This window comes from Cebus imitator, unplaced genomic scaffold (assembly GCF_001604975.1).
Source record: "Cebus imitator isolate Cc_AM_T3 unplaced genomic scaffold, Cebus_imitator-1.0 Scaffold204, whole genome shotgun sequence".
Taxonomy (NCBI): Eukaryota; Metazoa; Chordata; class Mammalia; order Primates; family Cebidae; genus Cebus; species Cebus imitator.
Window position 1 is genome coordinate 36,365 of NW_016107519.1, and position 25,173 is coordinate 61,537.

A 25,173-nucleotide genomic window follows, 5' to 3' on the forward strand; every position below is an offset into this window, starting at 1 on the left:
GAGGATCCGAACAAAGAAAGCCATGCTAAACTTGGTTAATTTGTAAAATTATGATTTCCCTATATTCTGACTAACAACTGAGTGGGTGATAGATAAGCAATTAAACTGAGTTTGAGTAGAGAATTATTTGCTAATTGTTACAAGTTCAAAATTATGCAGACCTCTGCAAATGCTCAAAGCCCTATTTAACTTTGCCATTTCAGTGTCAAAGTACTCAAAAAAGTTCTTGTATAGACACATTACATCTTAGGCATGCTAATGTTAAAAAAAATACATTGGTTTATATATGAATAAAATTTAAAAAAAAATGATTTCCATTCTTTTGGATAAATACCTAAGAGCAGAATTGTTAGATCATATGGTAGTTTGATTTTTAATTTTTGAAGGAATTTCCATATATTTTTCTATAGTGGCTGAACCATTTTACATTCTCACCAACAGTGCAGAAGGGTTCCAATTTCCCCACATCCTTGCCAATATTTGTTGACTTTTGTTTTTTGATCATAGCCATCCTGACAGGTGTAAGGTGGTATCTTACCATGGTTTTGATTTGTATTTCCCTGGTGATTATGATGCTGAACATTGGCCATTGTATGTCTTCTTTAAAGAAATGTCTATTCAAATATTTTGCCCATTTTTAAATCAGATTGTCTTTTTGCTCTTGAGTTATAGTAGTTCTTTATATATTTTGGAAATTAACCCCTTATCAGATATCCAGTTTGCAAATATCTTCTCCCATCTCATGGGTTGTCTTTTCATTCTGCTGATTATTTTCTTTGCTGCACAGAGACTTTTTAGTATGATGTAGTTCCATTTGTCTATCTTTGCTTTGGTTGCCTGTGCTTTTGATATTCAAGAAATCATCGCCAAGGCCAATGTCATGAAGCTTTCCCCCAAATATTTTCTTCTAGAAGTTTTACAGTTTTAGTACTTATGTTTAAATCTTTAATCCATTTTGCATTAATTCTTATGTATGGTTTAGGATAAGGATCCAAATTCATTCTTTTGCATGTGAAAATCCAGTTTTCCCAGCACCATCTGTTGAGCAGACTATCTTTTCCTCATTTGATATTCTTGGCCCCCTTGTCAAAGATCAGTTGATCACACATGCATGGATTTTTTTTTTGTGTGGGATCTCTGTCCTATTCCAGTGCTCTATATGCTGTTCTTTATGCAAGTACCATACCATTTAAATTGTGATAGCTTTGTAATATATTTCAAAACCAGGAAGTGTGATGCCTCTAGCTTTGTTCTTCTTTCTCAAGACTGACTTGGCTGTCTCAGGTCTTTTGTGGTTCTATATAAATTTTTGGATTGTTTTGAAAAAATATAAATATAACAATCCAAAATATAAATTTTTGGATTGTTTTCTCAAAACAGTCCAAAATAGAAAAAAAAAATGAAAAAATAGAAAATTTTGAATTTTCTATTTCTTTAAAAAATATAACATAGGGATTTTGATGGGAATTGCGCTGAATCTACAGATCACTTTTGGTAGCATGTACATTTTATTAATATTAAGTCTTCTAATTGATGAACATGGGATTCTTCTTATTTGTGTCTTTAATTTTTTCATCAGTATTTTGCAGGTTTCATTGTACAAGCCTTTTGCCTTCTTAGTTAAGTTTATTTCTAGATATTGCATTTTTTTGATGTTATTGAAAATGGGATTGCCTTCCTAATTTCCTTTTCAGATAGTTTGTTGTTTATCCAAAACAATGGAAATCAGGAACTGGAAGAGATATCTGCACTTTCATGTTCATCATAGCACTACTTATAGTAGTCAATCAAGATGTGGAAAAAATCTAAATGTCCACAGAGGACAAATGAATAAAGAAAATGTATATCCATATAGTAGAATATTATTCAACCTTAAAAAAGAAAAACATTCTGCAATGTGAGACAACATGAGTAAACCTTGAGGGCATTATGCAAAATGAAATAAGCACAAAAGTACAAATATTGTATGCTTCTACTTGTATGAGGTATCTACAGTAGGCAAACTCATTGAACAAAGAGTAGAATGATGGCTACCAGGGGCTGAGGAAGTGAGAATGGATGCTGTTAATCAATGGACTTCACATTTCAATCAAGCAGGATGAGTAAGTTTTAAAGATCTGCTGTACAACATTGTACCTATTGTTTACGATATCATATTGTACAATCAAAATCTGTTAAGAGGGTAGATCTTGTGTAAGCTGTTCTTGAAATAAAATTTAAAATAAATAGAACATGAAATCATATATTTTAAAATCTTTCAAATCAGTAAGAATTAAAGCATACATTAATTTATAATTTACTGTTTCGAAACATATGAGATAATTACAAAAGCAAGAGATCAAACTCATGCACCTATGAAAATTACGTCGTTTATGTCATTCCACTTTGAGAATAATGACTCAAAGTCTAGCCAGCATCTTCCAATTGAGGCCTGGCATTTTCTGTAGATTAGTGCCTTTGGGTATCTCGCCTTTTGATTCCATAAATATTAGTGGTAGTTTTTCTTATTTTGTTAAAGGCAGCACTAAAGAATCCTGAATACTCACTAGCAATTAGCAACAGGTTCCTAAGGCTGAAGAAAATACCACAGTCAATGACCATATCTCACTAGAAAGGGCAGGAAATGGGCAGCTGCAGTGATGGCAGGAAAGTCTGCTGACCTCTGTGGGGTGACTTTCTCCATCAGTGAAGTGGATTCAGCTGCTGGCACAACTTAATTTAATCTAAATTTATAATACCTCGAAGTTGTTTTAGATCCTATGTGACAAGAGTATAAAGCAGACATTGTCACTTTACAGTCACGTAGTTTACAAAATTAATTCACTCGTATTTCAGAAATAATGCACATCATTCATTCCAGATAAAGTCTGTCCTTGCTCAGCACGTGCTGGGCTGTGGGTGGCTTCTCCTCACTCCCAGGCCCTTCCACGGGCCTCCTTCCCAGGACACTGCTTCTCTTAACCTTCTGCCTAAGGGACATACAGCAGGCTGATGCAGGGCTCTCTATTCAAAGTTATCTCTGAAAAATCCCATGGTTTGTAATTTGAGGACTTTAACACTGCTTCAGTTTCCAAAAAATATTCAGATATTTTACATTTAGATATTAAAATGTATATGATGTGCAAAAACGTACATCCTGTTAGTTGTGCTGCTTTCATGAAGTAACCTTGTCCAATGGAACTAAATTGTATTGTGATGCTGTAGAAATAGTGATTTTGTAAATTTTAACCAAGAAATCACAACTTAATTGGATTAATTTGAATATAGTTATATAATTGTTCATATGTATTTATATATTTATATTTATATATAATTTATAAAAGCTTATATACTTACATTGATTACATTTATATTAATATATAAAATACTAACATAGTTTCAAACTATATTTTGATTTGATTTGTATTTTACCTCTTTGCATATATAAAAACATAAATATTTATTTATGATGTCAATAAAATAATGTATCTGCTGGCTAACTATAGTAGGATAGAAATAATTGCATAGAAAGTGAAGAATTATAATAATAGAAGGTGTTTCAGAATGAATGACTTCAAGTATTGTTTTTAGAAAGAACCTGTGCACATATCGCACCTTCAGATGCATGTAAGCAACACACTGACCTGCCTGCGATGTTCTCTGCAATATTATTAACTCACTGTAGCTATCTCACAAAATTAAGACACGCTACATTAAGTATTTTTTCAAAAGTACACAAAATGTTATCAGAGAATATAAGATTATGTAGCTATCTTTAAAATACAAGAATGTTTAAAATAGAATATGAATTTCTTAAGATTGTTGATGTTGTAGTTACTAAATGTGTTGTCAAATGCTGAAGTGTGTACATGAATTTATTGTATATCAGCATGGGGTTTTTTAAAAATGAAAGAGTGTAACTTCATTACCTCTGTAAATAAAAAAAATTTAAAATGAGAGTGGCATTTAAAGTAAATATTTATGAATTAATGAAATTAGGAAAACTGATTTATACAGTTTTACAAACTGATGAATTAAATAATCAGTAAATCATCTTGACCCAATCAACCACAAACTAATGTCTAGTACGTTATTCCCACTATGTAGAGATGACTAATAAAAAAATTTACAGTAAAAACACACAAAAGCACCAGACTACAGTTTACAATGAGGTTTAAGGAAAAGGGAAAAATGTAAATGCTACATATATATTTTGTTTCTGAAATCTGATCCAGACAGCGAAGAAACAAATGTTAATTACATTAAAGGAAACTCCTGTCAATACAATATAGATGAAGTGATTTAGTGAACAAAACAAGAACATGCTTACCAGAAAACAACGATACTTACTGGAGAAAACCACATCACTTTAAGAATCCAAATTGTAAGAGCAAGATTCACAACGAGGATGATGAGTAAAAGAAGAACAAACAAGTAGAGGCAACGCTTTCTCCAGCCATAAATGCCAATTTTGTAGACACACTGATTCTCTGGCCTCTCTATGTGGGTGCCTTCTGTGGCTGTAGTGTACTGCTCACGTACCATCTGCCACCGGGCGTGTTGCGAGAGGAGAGAGAAAGAGACAGAGAGAGGGAATGAGGGAGACAACTTGTTTGTTAATACTGATTTACTATGAGCCTTTAAACATATTTTTCATCTCAGCCATAAATTTCCAAAATTAATGATTTTTAAAAGGAGAATTAAATATTATTTTGAAACACGTCACTGTGTTTCAATCACAGGGAGATATTTAATCTGTCATTTAAAATATTTTATATATGATAAACTTATTTGAAATCTAGTGATCATATTTTTGGATGTGGATAAATTCAATATCCGTGTTATCTATCAATCAAGATTCTTCAGGGTTAAACTTGGAATTGAAGCATTAACCTAAAATAATCAAATTACCAAGTTCTAAAAAGGTTAATTGGGAGAAAAATCAAGCTGGTATGTATATCTTCAAAAAGGAATCCATTTACTTGATTTTATGTCAGGTGATTGAATTATTCTTTCTTCGGCAACTAAGTTACTTGGAATTCAAAAGCCTCTTTACAAGATACCACACTAACCTCTGCCTGGAATAAAAGTTCCCAAGTATTAACCTACCCTAAAAAAGATCAGTATATGTATGCATATGTGTGTGTATACAAATCTTTACAAATGCTTACTGCTTTGTGTAAATTAGAGTAAGAGTTTTAGCAACAATTTCAGCTTTATAAAAAAATTTAAAAATTTTAAAAATTAATCATTTTTCCCTTTATACAAAGAACCAAAGTACTTTTTAGCTATACGGTTAAAATTGGAGATTATGAAGACTTTCCTGATTGTAAATGTAGTAAAATGATGAATCAGAATATAAATACTCCTCTCTGGGATTCTTGTGCAAAAGTCACACATTTATTTTTAGGGATGATATGGAGTTGTCCTTACTAAAAATAAGTTACGGTTAAAACAAATCTTTAAATCTCCTTCCGATTTAACAACAGGCATTTTCACATATTCTAACTGATTATCTAAAATTAGGCTATTCATCACATAAGTATTTTCAAATATCCAGGACTGACAGTCAACATTATTCAACCCCTAAATGTTTCATGATTTCATAAGGGCATTATTCACTGACTCATTTCTTTGAGCTCCTCCAGTCTTCCTTGTATTAGAACCAGTGGCTCAAGCCATAGTACCAGATGTTATCCCTGATGATTCTCTCTTCCCCTCAAGGCCACATCAGCAAGTCCTATCAATTCTACCTTCCATATATATCGCAAATCTGTCTACATCGCCGCATTTCTAGTGCTACTGCACTAGTTTAGGCTACTGTGGACAGTCTTAGCTACACTGCTGAAAAATCCACGTTCATTCTTTCCCTTCTTGGAAACCATTCCCCACCCAGCAGCCAATGAGTAAAATGTCAGTAAGCTCCTGTCACTGTATATTTCCAAACCTCCTGATGGCTTTTTGCCATCAGAACAATGATGGGACAGTGACAATGTCCAAATGCCTCTATTATCTACAAGACCCTGTATGAGACGGCCTTTGCTGACGTCTTTGACTTCATCTACTGCTGTGTCCTTTGCTAGAGCAGATACTCTTCAACAGACACACTAATTCTCACCCTGGAAACTTTGTCCTGGATTTGGTCTTTGCCTGCTGGTCCCGCTCATCCTTCAGTAGCAGCACACATGCCATCTCCTCAAAGAAGCCTTCTCTGGACATGCAGTCACTCTCAACCACTTCCCTCTATTATACTGATTTCAAAGAGTGTCTCATCTGAAATAATGGTGGCAGTTCCAGAATTTCTGGAAAGGACAGACTAGGAGAATGCAATTCTTTCTATTAGACAATGCTTTTGTTCACCCTTACATAACATCAAGAGAACTTCAGTATCCATTTAAAACAATTTTGTCACTGTTTGCTGGAGGGCTGATAGCATTCCTGTTATGAGGACAGCTCATAGATCCCCTAAATCAGCACCTCTGACATCATCTTTCACCTGGGTCACTGCAACAGCCACCTGACTGTTCCCTGCTTGTGCCTCTAAATCTCCTGCAGTCAATGTCTAATGTAGAGGCTGCAGTGGTCTTTTCAAAGCATGCATCGGTTCATGCCTCACTGCTGCAACAAACCCTCCTGTGGCTTCCTATTTCACTCAGAGTAAAAACCAAACCTCTCACCCCGGCAGACATGGTTCCCTGCCTTCATCCAGTCCCTCTTGCCCTGACCCCTCTTGCCCTGACCCCTCTTGCTCCAGGCACCGTGGTTTTACTTGGCCAGGAGTTCCCCGAGTGCGATCCCACCTCAGGAACTCCAGAGTTATAATTCCCTCTACCTGGAAGGTCTCCCCCTTGCCTGCATGGCTCCTCTCAACTCTTTGTTCAAAGATCGCTTATCAGTGATCTTTGTGATCAACCTATTTAAATAATAGGCCCCACCAGCACCACCACAGAGCTCCTATGCTCCTTCCTGTTTTTTTTTTTTTTCCGTAGCACTTAACTCTGCAGACATACTATATATTTTACCTACTTATTTTAATGTAAATGCTTACCCCAGCACATGTAAGCCCCGAAAGGGTGAGGTTTTCAACTGTTTTGTTATTTTGTTGTACCCTCGGCCCCTAGAACAGTAGCCGACATGTAGTATGTGCTCAATAAACATTTGCTGAATTAATTACACACAAATGTTGAATGGAAAAATACCCAGACATTTTTACTTAGCATACAGTAAGCAATAAAACGGGTTGAGAGTCACTTCAGAATTTCCTCAACTGTTGATGGGTTAATTTGAAGCCTCCGCATAAACAAGGTACGTTTATTGTGATTAGTTGTTTAGTACTCAGTCTGATGAGGTTCTCCCAGAAAAGGGGATCCTGGGGGATGTGCTGTCTTTGGCTCCTGGGAGTCGCCTGACATCTACGCACCTGCTGTGCTGACACCTTGAGTGAGAAGCTGGACCCTACTTCCCCCGCGCTGGCTTTCGGAAGCTGGCCACCTGCTTTCTAGTCCTCCCATATTTGAGCTGTATTTACCAACCAACCTTTTTTTTTTTTTTTAAATTGTCAGCTGTATTTCTTTTTATATTGTGTTTTATGACAGCCTTCTTTAATGTTTTTAAGTGACATCTACCAGGGTTCGCTGCATTTCATAAAGAAGTCCTTTTACTCTAGATAAGCATAGGTTAAATCACTAGGTGAAACACTCAATTTAAATATTTTTCTAAAAAGTGGATTTTGTTGTCTAATAGAATGTTAGTTTATATTTCTCACAACTGACAACTGGCTTTCATTTTTATTAGACACTAATAGAAAGTTACATTTAAATTTAAAGATAACTTTAAACTATATAACTCATCTAGAAAGCCAGCAGAGACTTTCAGAGGCTGTCTGGTTCAACCAGCTTCTTTTAGGTATATACTCAAATCAAGCTTGAGAAGAATATCAAAGACCGGGCGTGGTGGCTCATGCCTGTAATCTCAGAACTTCGGGAGGCCGAGGTGGGTGGATCTCAAGGTCAAGAGATTGAGGCCATCCTGGCCAACATGGTGAAACCCCACCTCTACTAATAAATAGAAAAAACATTAAAAAATTAGCTGGGCAAGGTGGTGCACACCAGTAGTCCCAGTTACTCGGGAGGCTGGGACAGGAGAATCACTTAAACTCGGGAGGCAGAGGTTGCAGTGAGCCGAGATTATGCCACTGCAATCCAGCCTGGTGACAGAGCGAGACTTCGTCCCAAAAAATTAAAAAGAAAGAAAAAGGAAAAAAAGAAGAATATCAAACTTCAGCACTTTGAGGTAAGACAACTGCATAGTGGATTCATATTAGTAAGAAATTGCACTGGAATAATGCATAGCACTTTGTGATCTATTTATAAACCCTTTACAAAACATAATTAATGAAATAAGTCTATTAGAACTTAAAATCTATATTCCATGATAAATAATTCTGATTTTTAATGTATCTTGAAAAAAATTATTTTCATAGACTCCTTTATTAAAACACATTTCATCATTAAAAAACGACATTATTTCTCCTGATACCCATCCTTTAAAGGGTGTTGATGCTATACTTAATTTTGATTGCTTTTCAAGGCATCTCTCAGAGACAATTATCAATCCTTTCATGTATAGGGCTCCAGATGTGAAGCATTATACTTGCCTTGGCATAAATATCAGCTTTTACATGCTTCTGAATTCATGATTCCCAGTTTGTTATTTAAAACAAAATGACCTTAAGGAGAGGTAGTCTGTCTGCTACATTATTTGATTCTTGTCATAGCATATAACATAGTGAATCGAACATAGTGTCTACAAGGTAAATGTTGCTAAATGACATTCTTCATTTCAACTAACATTTACTGTCATGCCTAGTTTGGGTAGGCCATTGTCAAGAGTCTGAGACAAAAGATGATAAATGCATGGATAATGCCCAAAGGAGTCAATATCATATGATTTTTGAAAAGGTGAGTTTGAGAAAGAACTAAACAGACCTTTTAGAAGTGAGAAATTTAATTCTATCTAATAACTCAAAGAATGAGTTATATAGCTTAAAGTGATCTGTCTGATACTGACTTTGGCATACCACTTTTGGTTTTAATATTTTTCTGGTATAAATTTCCACCGGTTTGCTTTCAACAGTTCATTCAAGAAATATCTACAAAGCTTTTTGTTAATGTTGCATCTTTTTTTCCCCCATTGGGATTTTTAAAGTCTCTTTACTTTTGGTGTTTTCCATATTCAGAATGATTTTATTTCAGAAATTTGAATTAACTTTTCCTGTTCCCAAGTCAGTGTCTGTTTTCAATTGAACTTGTCTTCAGTTATAGAAAATTCTTGGCAATTGCTTCTTTAACCATTATCTTTCCTATATTTTCTCTGGTTACTTTCACTGGGGCTTCAATAAGACGTATTTAGATCTCCTCATTCACCAGCCACGTCCTTCAAACTTAGCTTTATATTTCAACAGCTTTATCACTCTGTGGTGTTTTCCAAGACCTGCCTTCCAATATACCAATTCTCTTTGCAGCTGCATGCAATCTGTCAGATAGAGAGTAAACCCTCTTCTAATCTTCATGGGAGATTCACCGAGTGCTAGGGATGGCATGCTACCTGCCTTGGGTAAGGTCCTTGCTGGCCACAGGGCTTGCTGACTGGGGTCTTAGGAAATGTCTTATAGTACATATGATGTTAATCTGAAAACTCCTAGAAAATTACTTTCCACAGTTTCAAAAATTGTCTTTATAAGCCATGTCACCTAACTCTAACATCTAGACAGGTAATTTCTTACTAGGTAACAAGCATCATCATGCCACATCATCCCTCCAAATGACAAGGTAACCCGTGTGAGAAGTTAATTACAACGATGTGACTACATAACCGTGACCAGTATCTGTTATGTGCACATGATAGGCAATCAGTAAGTGCTTGTTGAACACATGAATGCACAGGGAGTGGGACTTACCTCCAGGCTGTGGTAACATAGCTTTGTGCTACAGTAACAAAAAAAAATGAGCTAGTGACAAGTAATTGACAAGTAAGAGAAAATGGAGCATCTAGAAACAAGCCCATACACACAGATCGTAATAAGGCAATAAAAAGTGAGAAGAAGCATCCAGTCTATACAGGTTGCTTTTGCAGGTGGTGAGCTGGCAGGGAAGAAGCAAGCTAGTGTGCTGGTTAAATTCAGGCTGCCTATGTTATGCTAATACTGAGAATGACTAAATGAATTTTATCTCTATTTTACATTAAATGTCCAAGAAACCTCTCATCCTGTGTTAATTAATGGCAGCAATTCTCAGTGTGTTCTCCGCCTCACTGTTTGCATCATAACTTACATCATTCTGAATGAGCGCCAACATTTCGGAAAGCAGGAGGGGAGGGAGGTGCTCGCCCTAGGAGATGTGTGGCACAAAGAAAACCAGGGCAGATAAATTGGGAGAAGTGTTTGCCTTCAAGATAGGACAAGGTTAATATCCTTAAAATAGAAATAATTTCAACTAAGGAAAAATAGAAAAAAAATCCAATAAAACTCAAGCGATGAATATGCATATACATAAAAGAAATACACATGACAAATAAACATAGCAAAAATGTTCAGCTTCACTCTTAATTAAAGAAAAGAGAACAACACCCTTGCTGCAGCAGTTTTCAAAGATTAAGGGAAATTTAAAAACTGATAATCGGTAATATTGGCCAAGTGTTTGAAAAAGAGACAGGCTGCTTCTCTGACGTTGAAAGTGAAAGTTAACATAAACCCCCAAAAGATATTGGGCAGTAAGTATAAAGAACATGAAAAAACAGTAATTCTAATTCTAGTAACTTACCCAAAGGAAACAACTAGAAATGAAAACCAGAATTTGTGTCTAAAGATATCGAATTTACCATTATCTGTACTGGGGCAAAACTGGACATTAAATGAAGAAGGATTAAAAGTAGAGTAATTAATTCATCAGATTATTACAGTATTACAAAATTAATGTTTTGGGTATGTGAAATATGTTTGAAAAACATATAATATCCTGGGTAAATTCTAGTGATATAATGTCAAATGAAAAGTTAGAATATATAATACATATTAAGACACATACCCATATTAAAAATACTGGAAAGAAACTAAAAATGATTAATAATTTCCTTCTATAGTCCACCTTTTTTCATTTAAAATAGTATTTCCCAAATTTCCTTTGTACTTTTTCAGATTTACAGAATTGATATATATATATATTTCTTTTATAATAGTAAAGTTAATAAATTTACCATACTCATCCCAAATTCACTACTATATTTAGGATGACCAAATAATTTCAAGAATAGTTCTTTATCTTTTAGTGAAATTTCTCAGCATAGCACACTTAAATATAGCAAAATAGATGGGTCGTAATTATCAATTGTATCCAGTTATAATCGGCATAATTCTCGAATTCACATATACCCTTCCTATACACACATATAGCTAGATTAAAAGGTCATGAAATCATTCTCTCTTCTTTACAATAGGATTGACTTTAAAAATGGCAAACGCTGCCATTTCAAAAACTTCCTTACAAAATACACCAAACCAACAGAATAAATGCCCTTTAAGTATTTAACAAACCTGAAAAAAAGAAAAAAAAAACCACTTTTATGCAAATGAGCAAGTGATAAAAGGAAAACAAACAAACAAAAGCTCAGCCCCACAGGCATACAAACGTTAGCTTATAAGACTGGGGTCTTGTTTTGATTTTTACTTTAGCTATAGGTTCATTTTAAAAGTCTTATTTTTACAAAGGTAGGCAATTCAGATGGACTTTTCTCACTGTCCTGTCCTGGTTTTTATTAGGTGCTCTCAGAAATCTAAAGCTTTTACGGTGTCATTAGGTAGCACTTGACTAAGGAATAATACCAACATCCAGAAACATTAACAAGTTAGCAGAAACGAGACGTGGAATGGCAACTGAACAAGACCAGCACTTATGGATACCTAGCCTCTTAACCCAGACCAGTTGTTACTTGTTACCAACTTTCCTCCAGCTCTTGGCATGATTTATACCTACCATCAGCGTCTGACTTAGTGCCCACGTAGCTAGTGGTTAAGTTAGTAGCAGGCTGCAATAAGAGCTGAGTTAATGTTAACAAAGAGCTGTATTGAGGAACTGCTGGAAGCTCAGCTGCAACCCTGTGTCTACTTCAGTATCGTATTAAGTGGGTGCCTACTGTCTTCTTCTGCATCCTATTACAGTGGGCGCCTACTGTCTTCTGTATCCTATTACAGCGGGCGCCTACTGTCTTCTTCTGTTTCGTATTATAGCGGGCACCTACTGTCTTCTGCATCCTATCACAGTGGGTGCCTACTGTCTTCTTCTGCATCCTATTACAGTGGGCGCCTACTATTTTCTTCTGTATCATATTTCAGTGGGTGCCTACTGTCTTCTTCTGTATCGTATTACAGTGGGTGCCTACTGTCTTCTTCTGCATCCTATTACAGCGGGCGCCTACTGTCTTCTTCTGCATCCCATTACAGTGGGCGCCTACTGTCTTCTGTATCCTATTACAGTGGGCGCCTACTGTCTTCTTCTGCGTCCTATTACAGTGGGCGCCTACTGTCTTCTTCTGCATCCTATTACAGTGGGCGCCTATTGTCTTCTTCTGCGTCCCATTACAGTGGGCGCCTACTGTCTTCTTCTGCGTCCCATTACAGTGGGCGCCTACTGTCTTCTTCTGCGTCCCATTACAGTGGGCGCCTACTGTCTTCTTCTGTATCCTATTACAGTGGGTGCTTACTGTTTTCTTCTGTGTCCTATTCCAGTCGATGCCTACTGTTTTCTTTTTTACTCTGTTATAGTGGACACCTACTGTTTTCCTGTCTGTACCTAGAACACTCCTCAGTCCCACGTGGTTGTGGTCCAGGTATCAGTCATGTGGGCCTATGTCCAGTAACACAAGTGTGTACGGGGCACATGCTGACCAATCAGGGCATATCATTATTCCAGACAGGATGAATGCCATTGGGAAGTCATGCGACACAAGCAAGCCAGCGTCAGTTGTCCCAGAAATAATATGAATGCTCCAAGAGAGAAGCTGGCCTCTGCTATCAGAAGTGAATGGACTTAACATTGTACTGCAACATTCATCCCTCTGCCAGTGGGAGAGAGCTTGCCAGAGAAGAAATCAGGAAGAACGGAAAAGAGGGGGAGAATGTGAAAGTAGGAGTGGAATCCTAACCATATGATTTGAGACCCTAAATTCAGCGCTGTCTAATTGATTTTATAAATTCATACATTCCATCTTCACTTGAACTTCTTTCACTTGGGCTTCTGTAACTTGCACCTGAGACAGTCCTGGATAATACACACAGCAAGAGGCGCAAAGGCAGGACAGCTTATGAAGGTAAATCCTGGAGTAAGAAGACATTCCACCAACACGGTAAGTAATGCTTGCAACTATTTTTAACCTATTTTCCTTCTGCAACAAACAGGCCCTTCTAAAGAACAGGCAAGTCTTTAGACAGAAGGTTATATTTCGAGAAGTTAGTCAGCCCTGTTTAGCTTTGGCTAATATCAGTCAGAGGGATCACATAGCCTCCTTGCTTCCAAATCCAATACTCACTTTCCTAGTTTATTTCTCTCACTTTTAAAAATTTATTTCACTCTTCATTTTATTTGAAATGATTGGCTATTTCCTCCTTGAAAATACTTTTTCTCGTTTTCTTAAAGTCAGTGTTTTCCTAAGTTTACCTTTTATCTTTCTGGACTTTAATTCTCAGACCCCTTCATAATCTTTTCTTTCTCTCTGGCCTCTAAATGGTGGATTTTGCCTGATCTGTTCTGGGACCATCTCTTCTCTTCCATCAGTCTTTCAAGGTAATCCTATTCATTATCGTGTCTTTAAACACTCTTTATAGGCTGATGGTTCCCAAATTTATATCTCTATCTAAAATATCTCTGAACTCTAGACTCTAATCTGGTAATTGCCTGTTTGACATCTCTATTGGTTTTTCGAACTGAACTTGCTAAAAAGTAGTTTAATTTTCAATAACTTTCCCTCCTTTTCCCTAACTTCCCCCTTCCCTTCTCTAGTCCCCAGTCCATGGCACCAGCCGTTCCCAGCTGATCAGCTCAGAAGCATGAGTGCCATCGTGATCCCTTTGTCTGCCACCCCATATCTACTTCATCTGCAAGCCCTACTTGCACTTCCTGAGGACAGCTGTGGTCATCCTGGCCTCCGCATCTGCATGGCCGCCAGTCCTCTCCAACACTGGGGGTGCAGCTTCTTCAGGGTCTCCTCCACCTACTCTGCCTCTCTTAATCCAATCTCCACATGGCGCCCAACAAAAGGACCATTGTTGCCCTGTTTAAAGTCACTCGTGGCTTTCCACTGCACGTCAGATGAAGCTTCACTCCATCTGGTCCAGCCAGCCTCTCCAGCTCCATCTCACCTCACTCTGCCCTTTCCAGCAGCACCAGCCTTTCCATCCCTCAAATGGAACAATCGTTTTCCTATCTTGTAGCCTTTGCACATGTTGTTCCCACTGCCTAGAAAACTGGTCCATACCACGTGGCCACGACTCTGTCCTCCTGACCTCAGCCTTCCATGAGCACCTGCTCCTGTCCTTTTATCCTGTGCAATCTTCAACTGTGTCCTGTTCATTTCCTACAAATCTCCTTTTAGGACATAATGATGCATTTATTCGTTTACTTTTTATTGCCTGATCTTCATTAGACTCACCTCAAGGAAGGGTGTCTGCTCATTAAATAACTGCCACCTAAAGTAGTGTCTGGCACACAGAAAAGCCTCCTTTATATGTATTTGTTAAAGGCAGGCAGAATAAAGTATATTCTCATCTACAATGTATTAGTCAAATAGTTGTCCATGTCTAGGATATAGCATTACAATTAAAAACCTAAATTATTCTATCTTTACTCATACTTCATACATCTCTTATACCTGTTCTTAATAAAGACCCTGCCAACTTCAATAGAAACTCCATGAACAGCTGAGAAAAGAATCGAATGAAGGGGAAAATTATAGATGTGCATATTATTACTTCCAGACCCTTTTACTTCTGTAATAGTATGACTGATGCATATGTCATGATTCATAGGCTGAAACTTCCCTCATTTTACATCTCAACGGCCAAATACACTACTCTATTTTCTAGCATAAATTTTAATCCATAAGCACTGTCTTTGAGTAGCGTATTTTAGGGCTCGAGGTCACAAAAATTCTACCTTCATATGATGAATGTGTTGGATTTGGGAGGAGGATTAGTATCTCAAAAGCACTGTTCCTACTTTTGCTTTTCAGATCTACTAGCTGAGGCATTTCCCTTTTGCTAGCATATAAACCAGACTGAATATTAAATATAAGCCTTATTTAGCTCTACAAGGAAAATTTTATGGTGATCAGCTCTGCCAACTGATCAACTCAAATGACTTATCAGGCTTCTCCTCACAGCTTGGGACTGCTGGTCAGCACAGTTCTGGGATGCATCCTAACATTTGGTGGAATACTTTTGAAACGCTCTACAGCAGCATTCTGTGGTTTTGACACCGGGTCCTGGGCCAAGCAGTGGTCCATGGAGCCTTGTTTCTTTCTGACCCTTGCATCCAGTACCTTGACAGCTAAAGTTCTCCTTGATGTCTCTCTTCCTCCTTTCCTCCTTCAGACTTGCATCCCCTTCTTCAGCTCTACTCCAGTCTGAGGTCTTACTGACACTCCAGGGAAGATGGTAGAGAAGATTTATTCAGTTTCTGAACATAAGACTTCAGAACAATCTGGTGGATTAAAGGCATGCTATTATTTTGACTCACAAAATATAATTGAAATTACTATGGTTGATCTCTGCTTTTAAAATACACAAATTGATGTCATTTCAATGTCAAATGAAGATGATTTATATCTTGATTTAATATGTAATTTTTAGTAGACTACATATATATGTATTTTTAAAGCTTTTGTTGTTGATTTTGTGTTCTGTTATCTGGAAAGTATCTGCAAATTACTCAGATAATACCTGCAAACATGTGGCATGTTTAATTGCATAGTATTTTCTGAAGGTTATATCAACAGAAAAGTTTCATCAAATGTAGTTTTCACTTATTCAAAAAACTTTTTAACACATGAGGGTTTCACAGGGCCATTTATTAGCATCATAAAGGTTTTCCTAATACCATGAGTGATATAATAGTTTTCTTCCGTGAATGAGGCTTGCAATGGTGACTCTGACTTCTTAAGGTTTATCTGACTCCTGTACCTGCTGGCTTCCTCACAACAGGTGGGCGGTAAAAATATTGTGGGTCAATTACAAGGATTTAACGTCATGAGAATTGTAAGTTTCATAAAGGTTATCATGCCTCAGTTACTATAATTATTTCAAACAAAGCCATTTTATTATGGCTGGACATATAACTTTCATAACCAATCCAATTAACTTTGTAATTGTTGTGATGCACCCCCAGGATATGTAGATAGCCTATGTGTCTGGAGGCCTATGTTTTCTTAAAATTCATCCCCAAAGCTCCAAACGGAAATTACAATGCTCCCAGAATAATTAGCACAGAGAAGACATTCTATTTGCTATTATTGCATAGTACATATAAAATTTATGGTTTCTGAATCCAGATAATCTTAATATTTCAAAGATGATCTATTTATAGATGATGATACTAGATCCTGACAAAGTTCTGAAATTATTACTACAGATATTACTCACATCAAATCAGAAGAACTCTATAATGCTATATATTAGTAACATGATCAATTAAGACTCATCAAATACCAATTTACTAAAATTATTACATAATTGATCTATATAATGTTCATGTATTTCCCACATATACTCATACAAAAATATTTTAAATAGAGCCATTATACTAAAATTATTTTCAGTATTAATTCCCCTCATGTATTAAAAACTTAAACATTTTATATTTCTATTCTTTTAAAATAGTTTGATAGCAGAATATTATTTAATCACACTAATCACCAAAATAACAATGATCTCTGATTGTATCTTGCATCTACCACCTCTTTAAAGGAAAAATGATGTCTCTTAGACCACTTCAGGCTCTGACCTTGGAAAAATCAACCAATTTACAGGATGGCAGCTTTAGTGTGGCCAGAACAGGGCTCTGCATCAGGGCTGCAAACACTGCAGGATGGACCTGCTGGTGCCTCTATGGGGTTACATGCATCCATGATGGAAAGGAGGTCATGTGGCATTTATGGCAAGCTGCAGTGGAAGAATCACAGCATAGACCTCCAGGAGTTTGGAATAGGCCATGCCATCTGCAGCAGAAAACATATGCTGTTTGTAAAATACTTCTCTAAGTGCTACTAGGTGTTGGTGGAGACAGAGCGCCTGGCCATGGGACAGCATTAACTCCATGCACAGAGTTTCTCATCATGACCTGAGTTCTGGGTGAGAGCACCAAGGCCTAAAGTCAGGAGCCAGCAGCAATCGCTGTAAGTCAGAAGTGGAGCACCAGGGACGGGGCAGGCAGAGGGGACACGTAAGCTCCATGTGTGAGGGACCCAGAGTCCCAGTCACTCACCACTAACACACCTCTCCCAGCTCCGGCCACACAGGGGTAGCTCTTATGGCCAGCCTTCTGGGAAGGAAAGAGGCCACACTTGGCAAGTATCTGTGGTTGCAATCCACAGACCGGCTGCCACATTGCAATGGGGTGGCCGTGAATGATTGTGGTGAGAGGAAACCTTCTCATAGACAAAGCTGCAGGCGGTGCCCCTGTGTATCTAATTCTTGTGGAAACAGAAATCACCTGAGGTTGAGGTTAGAATATAGACTGTCTCATGGATGGTGGTGAACGGCTTGGCTGGAAGGGGAGAGTTTGGAATAGGGAGGACAGAGAAGTCTAAGAGGCTTGCAGATGGACCTGTTGGGCACCAAGGGGGAAGATCTTTTATCCACATTAACAGCCTCCAAACCGTCCACTGGAGAAGGGGCACCAGAGTGAGAGGGACTCACCCAGTTGACACAGCTGGCTCATCGCCACCCACTCCAGGCTCCCACATGTGCTCATGTACAGAGTAGCCCAGAATGGTGGCAGGGAGGGAGGCCATGCTAGGCCTCCCCTCAGCGAGGTTGATCTAGCCACTGCCCCTGCTGAATGTCTAAGCGGTCCACAGCAGACACCAATGCTGAACCTGGATATAGTAGCATCCCTCAACAAGACCAAACGGCCATTTGGTGGCCAGGGGGTTACATCATCTTGACGGGAACTGACACATAGGCTGGGGTGGGTTTTTCTTTTCCACCTTGGCCAGCATCACTATCGAAGGACTTACAGAATGTGTAATCCACCAATGTGGAATCCCACAGGACATGGCAACAAGCCAAATGACCCACCTTATGGCAAAAGTGGAGGGGCACTAGGCGTATGACCCTGGGATCCCCTGTTCTTGCTACCTTCTGTACTTCCCAGCAGCTGCTGTCCTGACGGGGTGATAGAACAATCTTTTAAAGTTGCTGTTGAGGCCCCCACTTTGAGATCCTCTGTTAGGATGCGGGATGCATCAGAATGCAGTTCTGTACATCCCAAATCAGTAAACATTATGGTGCTCCATCCCCACTGGATAGGATATATCCCTCTGGGAACCAACGGTGAGCATAGAAGTGGTCATGTTTCCAGCTGGGAAGTGTGTGCCTCCCATCCCCATTGCCATGGGCTCTGTGGATCTGGAAGTCTGCTCCCAGCAGGGAGTGCTCCTTCCGGGGGACACAACATGAGTCCCAATCATCTTCAAGCTGTTATGCAATCACTTCACCTCCTCACACCGGATACCACTGGTAAGGACAGGATGCACCATTCTCACAGTAATTGTCTGGGAAGAATATGTTTGTCACCCGGGTGGACCAGCAAGGCATTTGCTGGTATTCCTCTGGCCATTTTGACAGCAAATGCTCAGCCATGCATGAACCGCAAGTGCATTGGGACTGGTTAGGGATTGGTGACTAGGGCTAAGGCTCCTCAGAGTTGAATGCCAGGGTCACCCCAAGGCTACTCAGACCAGCCAGGGTGTTAGATGAGAATGAAGAGAATGCTGAATGAGCAGGTGAAGGCAGTGGGAGGGAGAAAGGATGGATAAGTATCAGCTGCAGTCCCAAGAGCATCTGCACACGGGGAGTCTCTAGTTCCCTCATTAATACTCCTCCAGCAGCTCCCCAGGAAAAGAGATCAATCAAACCCTTGGGGGAGCTGTTCCCAAATTAGGCAAACAAAGCAAGAGGATCTGAGTGATGCGAGGGGTGGACTCTGGTGCCATGTCACCCCTGTCACCCTTCAGAATCAAGGCACTCCTTCCTTCAGTTGCGGGAGTGACGGCTGATGATGAGAATCTTTACACTGCACTGAGCTGCCTCGCCCATGGCTGTGTTTCCCCATGAGAAACACATTCCTACGTTTCATCAGTGCACTGGGCAGAAGCCCAGCCCCTCCCTGGGTTTGGGAACAGCCCTACAGGCTTCGAGCTCTGTGGCAGCTACAGTGCTATTCGACATCTCCTTCTGCCCACTTTGCCGCCTTTGCTCTCCTATAGGGGTTTTTTTCAAGGAGGGTTCTAATTCATGGCATGCGTATCTCCAGCTCGGAATCTGTTTTCCAGGAAACCTGTTTAAGCAATTGTTATTGGAAAAATTGGGATTTAAAAGTGATCAGGGGCCGGGCGCGGTGTGTCACGCCTGTAATCCCAGCACTTTGGGAGGCCGAGGCGGGCGGATCATGAAGTCAGGAGATCAAGACCATAGCAGCCAACACGGTAAAACCCTGTCTCTACTAAAAATACAAAAATTAGCTGGGCATGGTGGCACGCACCTGTAGTCTCAGCTACTTGGGAGACTGAGGCAGGAGAATCGCTTCAACCTGGGAGATGGAGGTTGCAGTGAACTGAGATTGTGCCATTGCTCTCCAGCCTGGGCGACAGAGAGAGGCTCTGTCTCAAAAAAATAATAATAATAATAATGATCAGGTACACTGATGAAACCCATCAGAAACCCATCAGTGTAACCTATCAGAAAACTATTCAACTTTATATATGTGAAAGATGTCAGAATCAAAATGGAGTCACTGATGTTAAGAAAACTCCGACAAATAGAACCAGGGAAGGCCACAGAGTTTTTTATGCTTGTATGCTGAAAGCAAAAATGATCACAAAAGATTGCAAAAACCACAGTCTTAAATATTTCAGTGAGGACATCTGCCTGTCCAATCTCATACTGATGTTACTCTTGTTACTGATCTTTGTAGCCAAGGATAATCATTTCAGAACAATTACATAACACTCATATTCCAATTGCAATGCTCTATTCACAAATGAACACCTTTTCTCTGGGAGCCTCTCCTTGCTCGTTATTTAGGTTGACACTAACACACATCAGGTGCCCTGGAGGCAGCCTGAGATGCAGATTCTCATTCAGGTGATTTATTAAGTGAATGCTCTCAAGAGGAAGACCCCAGGCAATGAGGGAAGCCAGCTAGGTTAGGAGAAGAAGCTGGGTGAGGTGTGGGCCGAGGCCAAGGGCACTTCTTAGAGAAGTAAGAGAGAGAGAATAAAAAAGACCTCCTTACTGGTCATCCAGAAGCCAGTTCATGAACTAGCCCTGTGAGGGGGACCAGCCTACCACAGTACCATTTGTCCCGTGTAGACATGATTCTTGAACTTGATGTTATTTACAAAGAAGAACAGAGTTTAGAATATTCTTAGATTAAAATTACACATGAAGGCTGTGTTTAATCAAACAGAGAATAAAGTAACCTGTAATATATTTTATAAGTATTTTGATTTTTATAGTAAATCTGCAATTTTCAAGCAAATCAACTATAACTGCTCCTCTCAAGAAAAAAAAAAAAACCTTCAATTTGCCTAGTCCCTAAAAATTGCATATAACTAAAATCTAACTCTGAAAAACATTCACACAATATTAAGTGAAAATTTTAAGAAAAGGAACTCATTTAAATGTATCAGCTACACTGAGCTTCTTTTTAGTTGCAAGTCTCTAAATGCAAAAAGGAATTCTTGCGGTACACTTAATTAAGTTTCTTATCAAATGTAGTATATACGTATTTTTCCTGTGGCCTGACAGTTCATTTGAAAAGCTTCCACTGGCTTCAGGGCTATTATTCACTTCCACGCTTATTATCACCTTCGCTTTGGGATGGGAATGAGATGATTTAAAGTGACTTCAAATGTTGCCAAAATACACACATTCAGATGCATTCCAGTATGGAGACACCACACTCGTACTTTTTCACCAGGATTAACATTTTTGAATATTTTATATAGGCTGAGCATGGTGGCTTGCACCTATAATCCCAGCACTTTGGGGGGCTGAGGAAGGCCGATCACTTGGGGTCAGGAATTCAGGACCAGCTTGGATAACATGGTGAAACCCTGTCTCTACTAAAAATATAAAGATTAGCTGGACATAGTGGCACACACCTGTAATCCCAGCTACTTGGGAGGCTGAGATGGGAGAACTGCTTGAACCCGGGAAGTAGAGGTTGCAGTGAGCCGAGATGGCGCCATAGCACTCCAGCTTGTGCAGTAGAGCAAGACTCCATCTCCAATAATAATAATAATAATAATAATAAATAAAGAGAATATTTTATATGCAGTTTTAATTAAGAGCTAAAATGTTGAATGAAAGGAAGATTTTCATGGGAAACGTACAGTCATTTGCCTTTCTTTCCTTCATAAACGTCACCAGTAGGGCTAGGCAGGCAGCCACCCAGAGTGCCAGGAGGGCTATTAGCATCCTGGAATGCACACGCCACTTCTGAGCAGCCGTGGCTCCGTGCAGAGAACGTTCTCCACAGAAACAGCAGAAATAGCCTCAGCCTGGAGTCTCCTGCCTGCTTAGGGCTCCTTTCTGGTGCCTTCTTAGGGGGCTGTGAGAAGCAGGTTCAAAATCCTGACCAGTTACCTCCATTTTCCTGAGGTCTTCCTGACTTGCCCTCAGTGGGGGTCTGGATAAGAGGGTGCATTGAATGATGATGACGATGGAAGCTACTGTTTATTAAGCAGTCAGAAGCCTTCTAATTGCCTTATATGGACTGAAGTTGATACTTGTTAAAATGGTAGATGCTACAATGCAACTCCTCCCACCTTACAAATGAAGAAACTGAAGCATATACAAATTAAGTAATTCATACAAGGTTAAATGGCAGTCTGGCTCCCTAGCCTAAATTCTGAATCATAGCCTCTCTTCATCGATGTTAGACTTTTCAGAAATGTTTCTCAAGTAAAAGTAATTGAGCATTTTCAAAACAGAGTTAACAAGTCACGAAGGGGAAGCTAGGTTTTAAGGTCCCCTTCAGTGCCTTCTCTACTGCCTCTGATCCATTCCCCATGACAACTGGAGGGCTCCTTCCAAAGCACACATTCGACTTCACTGCTCTCCTTTTCTAAAGATTCAAAGGTTTCACTGGTGCTGAGGATGAAGCACAAATGCCTTCGGGAACAGCGAGCCCCCCTTCGTCCGCATTCCTCAGTGGTCCTACACGCCAGTCATACTGAAGTCGAGTATTCACTGAGATTGTCACGGATTCGGAGAAAAGTCCTGAGACCTTTTCCAATCCACAAATTACTAAATACTCCTGTACCAATGTTCCCATAAAACTGTGACATGGTAAAAGCCCCATAAAACTGCATACCTCAACCATACCTCGGCTTCCTGTTGAAACTGCTCTCTGTAACCCTAATGTGACAGGCAAGCAGTCCAAACCCACGCCGTCTTGGCCCCTGCGACTTGTAGTAAGTAATTAAGGACTGTAATTTCCACCCTACCCAGACAATGTGTAAACAAATGCTTATCTTGACTTTTGTGGACCACTTAAGTAACAATCAGAATGTCAAAAGTCCCCTGGCCCTCGGAATGTCCGGAGCCCCTCACCTTCATCTCTGCCCAGGAGGTGATTTACAGAATCACTAGCCCTCGGAATGTCTGAAGCCCCTCACCCCCACTTCCGCCCCTCACCCTCACCCCTGAGGTGGTTTTAGGGGTATAAAAGGTCTTGACACCCTCTTTTCAGGGCCACAGGTTGGAGAGACGCGAATCCTCTGTGGCCGCCGGTAATAAAGATCCTACAATTTGGCATACTTTTGTCATGGTGTTGACTTTCTATGCTTGGTCCACTACAACAAAACTATCTACAGCATAACATATAAAATTAAAAATGAAGTTGGAATCTGAAATGGCCAAAGTCGCAAGTGATGGATCCTGCAATCCTCATGAGAACGTGGTAGAGCTATCTGGTCCTGCAGTGGGTTTGGAGAACAAAGCCAGTCAGATGCTGTCGAGGCTAAGGGACGAGGAGGAGGGAGGGGGAGAAAGGAAGGTGTCATGAGGGTCAAGGCGGGTTCTGAGGGAACAGAACAGTGGCAGAGTCATCCTCAGGATGCAGCAGTTTCTCCCTTCCCAGTAGGAAACCACAGCCCTGGTGCCTCAGCTGAGAAGACAGAAGGGTTGTGATGAGCCACTGATTAGGGAGAGGAGGGAGATCCTCAGGCCCTGTAAATTATGCAAAACTGAACACATTGGGCATCCACTCTAATTTACAATTGTTATTTAATTTTTAATGCAATTTAATAATGACTTAGTTTGTGATTATAACAATTTACAATTATTATTTAATTTTTAATGCAATTTAATAACAACAGTTTGTGATTATAACTTACAATTATTATTTAATTTTTAATGCAATTTAATAACGACTTAGTTGAATGACTAGCAAGTACATTTTTTAAAGGACAGTATGGAACAATTTTATTTTCAGCATTTTAACTGCAAGCTTGGCTGATATCTTTTGGACACTTGTATTTGTTAGTATTTGGAATGCTATATCTAACTACATTGAAATACAACTTTTCTTTTTTCTTTTTCTTTTTTTTTTTTTTTGAGACGAAGTCTCACTCTATTGCCAGGCTGGAGGGCAGTGGTGCGATCTCGGCTCACTGCAACCTGCGTCTCCCAGGTTCAAGTGATTCTCCTGAGTCAGCCTTCTGAGAAGCTAGGACTACAGGCACGTGTCACCATGCCCGGCTAATTTTTTGTATTTTTAGTAGAGACGGGGTTTCACCCTGTTAGTCAGGATAGTCTCGATCTTCTGACCTAGAGATCTGCCCACCTCCACCTCCCAAATTTCTGGGATTATAGGCATGAGCCACTGCACCGGGCTTCTTTTCCTTTTTTTTTTTTTTTTTTAAAGACAGAGTCTTGCTCTGTTGCCAAGCTGGAGTGCAGTGATACGATCTTGGTTCACTGCAAACTGTGTCTCCCAGGTTCAAGCAATTCTCCTGCCTCAGCCTCCAGCGTAGCTGGGACTACAGGCTTGTGCCATCATGCCCAGCTAACACTACTTTTCATTTGTCTTTGAATGACAACCCAAAATGAATCCTAGAACCTATAAAATGAACCCCAACTTGTACCATTACTTTTTAGATTCTACAAAGGTGCCTCTTTATACCTACAAAATATTTGCAAGAAAATTAGCAAAAAATAAATGATGTATTCATTCTGTGGTTCACCTTGTGCTGGTAGTTACTCCGTCCTGCTGGCAAATCTTTCAGCCTGCTGAGTTATATTTTCCCGTATTACTTTTTTGTAAGCCTTCCTTTCTGTTGGCTAGTTGTCACATATCAATTTAGAAAACACAAAGAAAGAACCCAGAGGCCGGGTGCAGTGGCTCACGCCTGTAATCCCAGTGCTTTGGGAGGCTGAGGTGGACAGATCACCTGATGTCAGGAGTTTGAGACCAGCCTGACCAACATGGAGAAACCCTATCTCAACTAAAAATACAAAATTACCCAGGTGTGGTGGCTCATGCCTGTAATCCCAGCTACTCAGGAGACTGAAGCAGGAGAATCGCTTGAACCAGGGAGGCAGATTGCACTGAGCCGAGATTGCGCCATTGCACTCCAGTCTGGGCAACAAGAGCAAAAGTCCCTCGAAAGAAAGAAAGGAAAGAAAAAGAAAGAAGAAAGAAAGACAAAGCAAGAAAAGAAGAAGGAAGGAAAGGGGAAGGGAAGGGAGGAAGGGAAAGGAAGAAGGGAAGGGAAGGGAGAACTCATAACTTCGGTAAGCCAAAGCATTAGCACCTGTGTATATTACCCTACTTATGTTTATTTTTTCATTCATATTTTGAGCAGCACTTTATAATTTCCAGATTTGGGGGAAGAACATGCTTCCCTTTTTCACTCCAA

General features: G+C 39.5%; 1 protein-coding gene across 2 annotated transcripts in view; it reads right to left on the reverse strand.

Moving 5' to 3' along the window:
* LOC108317558 (gamma-sarcoglycan-like) overlaps positions 1-25,173 on the reverse strand; it is a 77,442-nt gene that overhangs the window by 25,249 nt on the left and 27,020 nt on the right. For both annotated transcript variants that reach the window (XM_017548164.2, XM_017548165.2), the window contains exon 2: positions 4,330-4,524. In XM_017548164.2, the coding sequence (XP_017403653.1) occupies positions 4,330-4,524 (195 nt within the window). The remainder of the gene's footprint in view (positions 1-4,329; positions 4,525-25,173) is intronic.